Here is a 3,267-nt window from a genome sequence, read left to right as displayed (position 1 = left end):
TACGTTCGGAGCATGTCGCAGAACATGCAAATCCACTCAATCACTGTTCACTAAAAAAATCGTTGGAAGCAGTTGAACCGCCTCTAACGCTCAAAAACTTCTTCTGGTAATTTTGCTGGCACACATAAACAAGGTGTGTCTCTCTCCTATACCAGAACAGTAGTATGATTTATAAAATTAAAATATATTATAATGAACATATATAGCTTTTCTGAAAGAAAAAAACGATTAGTCAGTGAGAGGATAGGTGAGCTTTGAGGGGACGTAAAATCTAATTTGACATGTACATCTTTGTGTTTCACACAAGTTGAGTGTGATACTGATGGTAATAATTTGGTTCTTTTTTTTTTTAATCTAAACAGTGTTTAGTGGATCTTGAAAAAAAACAGTACTTGTTAAATAATTAAAGCTAACTTTTGAGTATAATAATATTATTATAAAACAACACAGGTGCTAGCTTCTCAGTAATCACTAATTTACAAGGCCAGTTTCATCAAATTGTACATTACCAAAAAAAAATACTCCATATAGTTAGTAACATATCTAAATCATAAATAATATTAAAAAAACTTATGCTGATAGATAATTATAGATTATAAAACATTTCAACTATAGATTACATGGTATTAAATATTTATAATTATAAATCACAAAAAAATGTATAGATAAAAATAAATTTCAATATATTTACAGCAGTGTAGAATCTTAACAATTTAAAATTTTGATAAAAAAAACAATTTAAAATAAAATATGACTGATAAAATCAAGAACATAGTAATTAGTAAAATCTCACAACTCAGCTTTGCGGTTCAGACACACACACACACACACACTGTCTCTCTCTCTCCCTCCCTTATAAATGCTCAGCCAAAGTAATCTCTCTCCATTCATTCATTCACCTTCTCCCTCTCCCTTCCTTCATCCCCTCACCACACTTCCAACTCTCTCTCTCTCTTTACTTCATTTCACCGGCACCATACACACCGACACTCATGGCGAAGAAACCGAGAATCGTGATCATCGGAGCCGGAATGGCCGGCCTCACGGCGGCGAACAAGCTCTACACTCACTCCAACAACGCTTTCGACCTCTCCGTCGTTGAAGGCGGGTCAAGAATCGGCGGGAGGATCAACACCTCCGAGTTCTCCGCCGAGAAGATCGAGATGGGCGCCACGTGGATCCACGGCATCGGCGGCAGCCCTATCTACAAAATCGCCGAGGAGACGGGGTCTCTCGTCTCCGAGGAGCCGTGGGAGTGTATGGACTCCACCGTCGATAAAGCTAGGACCTTTGCGGAAGGCGGGTTCGAGATTGAGCCTCCTATCGTCGAATCCGTCTCGGGGCTGTTCAGTGCTCTCATGGAGTTAGCTCAGGGGAAAGAGATCGACGACGACGGAGGAGATTTGGGTGAAAATTACGAAATTGCCACTAGGTTTTATTCTTCCGTTAATGGGCTTAACGGTAGCAGTGTTGGGTCTTTCTTGAGATCTGGGTTTGAAGCTTACTGGGCTTCAGTTAGTAAAGCAGAGAATGGGGTCGAAGGGTGTGGGACATGGAGCAGGAGGTCGCTTGAAGAAGCTATCTTCACTATGTTTAGCAACACCCAGAGGACTTACACGTCCGCTGATGATCTCTACACGCTTGACTACGCGGCGGAGAGCGAGTACCAGATGTTTCCAGGAGAGGAAATCACTATAGCTAAAGGCTATCTAAGTGTCATCCATCACTTGGCCTCTGTTCTTCCTCAAGGTGTTGTTGAATTGAACCGGAGGGTGACGAAGATCGAGTGGGAGAGTAATGAAGAGGATCCTGTGAAGCTGCATTTCTCAGATGGGTCTGTTGTGTTTGCGGATCATGTTATTGTTACTGTCTCTTTAGGTGTGCTTAAGGCAGGGATTGAGAGTGATGATGGAGAAGGTGGTTTGTTTAGTCCTCCTCTGCCTGAGTTCAAGTCAGACGCTATCAAAAGGCTAGGGTATGGTGTTGTGAACAAGCTGTTCGTGGAAGTGTCTCAGAGAAGGTTCCCGTCTCTGCAGCTTGTGTTTGAGAAAGAGGATTCTGAGTATAGGTTCGTGAAAATCCCGTGGTGGATGAGGAGAACCGCGACAATAGCCCCAATACACAGCAATTCGAAGGTCTTGCTTTCTTGGTTTGCAGGCAAAGAAGCGCTCGAGCTTGAGAAACTAACGGATGAGGAGATCATTGACGGTGTCTTGACCACTGTCTCTTGCTTGACAGGCAAGGAAGTGAAGAAAGACAATGGAAAAGCTCCAAAGACTTTTACCAATGGCTCTTTGCGTGAGGATGATGATGAGGAAGTGGTGAAAATCACAAAGGTCTTGACGAGCAAATGGGGAGGTGATCCTCTTTTCAGGGGTTCGTATTCTTATGTGGCGGTTGGGTCAAGCGGGGATGACTTAGACGCCATGGCGGAGCCATTACCACAGATTAACAAGAAGAGTGGTCAGGTCAATGGTCATGGTCAAGCTAAGGTTCATGAGCTTCAAGTCATGTTTGCTGGGGAAGCAACACATAGAACCCATTATTCCACAACTCATGGTGCTTACTATAGTGGTTTAAGGGAAGCCAATAGGCTTCTCAAGCATTACAAATGTGATTTTTGATTGTTAATGTTAAGAATATGTTTTTTGTTTGTTTGGTCAATGTGTTTAGAGAAGCTTAATTAGTTCTGTAAGATTTTTTAATTTTTTTTTGTTTACTTTCAATTTGCTTTTCTGTTTTTCTAAGTTATAACCACCTTCCAATCTAAAAAGCAAGCCTCAGGGGACAAAGGATATTAAAGAAACAGAAAGGAAAGTTAAAAAGAAAGCAAAGATATAAAGATGCCTGGTGGAATTTATACCTTTGTTTGTTCCCTCACTTATTCGCTTTTAGTCACTAGTACTACTTTTTCTTTTTATTCTCTAGAATTTAATAGTTTTCTTTGTCACATTTTCTTTGTGGTTTTCGCTCCTACATAGGGGTATTATCAAAGTAATTCTGGAAAATATGCTACAAAAAATAGATGAACCAAAATATTTTTCTCCTTATTTTGGTAGTTTACTAAAATACACATTCCAATTTCACAAAAAATATATTAAAAACCAAAGGAGGAATAGTTAGATAACTATGACAAAAGTATCATTTTGAAGTTTTCAATATTAGAGTGAAAAGGATAATTGTATCATAGGTAAAAAAAGTATATGCCACATGATAAAAATATATATATATATATATATATATATATATATATGAAAAATTAATATT

General features: G+C 39.3%; 1 protein-coding gene across 1 annotated transcript; it reads left to right on the top strand.

Moving 5' to 3' along the window:
* The first annotated feature begins 838 nt into the window (after positions 1-838).
* LOC106317884 (probable polyamine oxidase 5) lies at positions 839-2,740 on the top strand. The gene has a single exon (XM_013755687.1). The coding sequence runs from the start codon at positions 993-995 to the stop codon at positions 2,622-2,624; it is 1,632 nt and encodes a 543-aa protein (XP_013611141.1). The 5' UTR covers positions 839-992; the 3' UTR covers positions 2,625-2,740.
* Positions 2,741-3,267: the final 527 nt, after the last annotated feature.

This window comes from Brassica oleracea, chromosome C9 (genome assembly GCF_000695525.1).
Source record: "Brassica oleracea var. oleracea cultivar TO1000 chromosome C9, BOL, whole genome shotgun sequence".
Lineage (NCBI taxonomy): Eukaryota > Viridiplantae > Streptophyta > Magnoliopsida > Brassicales > Brassicaceae > Brassica > Brassica oleracea.
The sequence above is the reverse complement of the archived record's forward strand: the minus strand, read 5'-3'. Positions and strand labels throughout refer to the sequence as shown.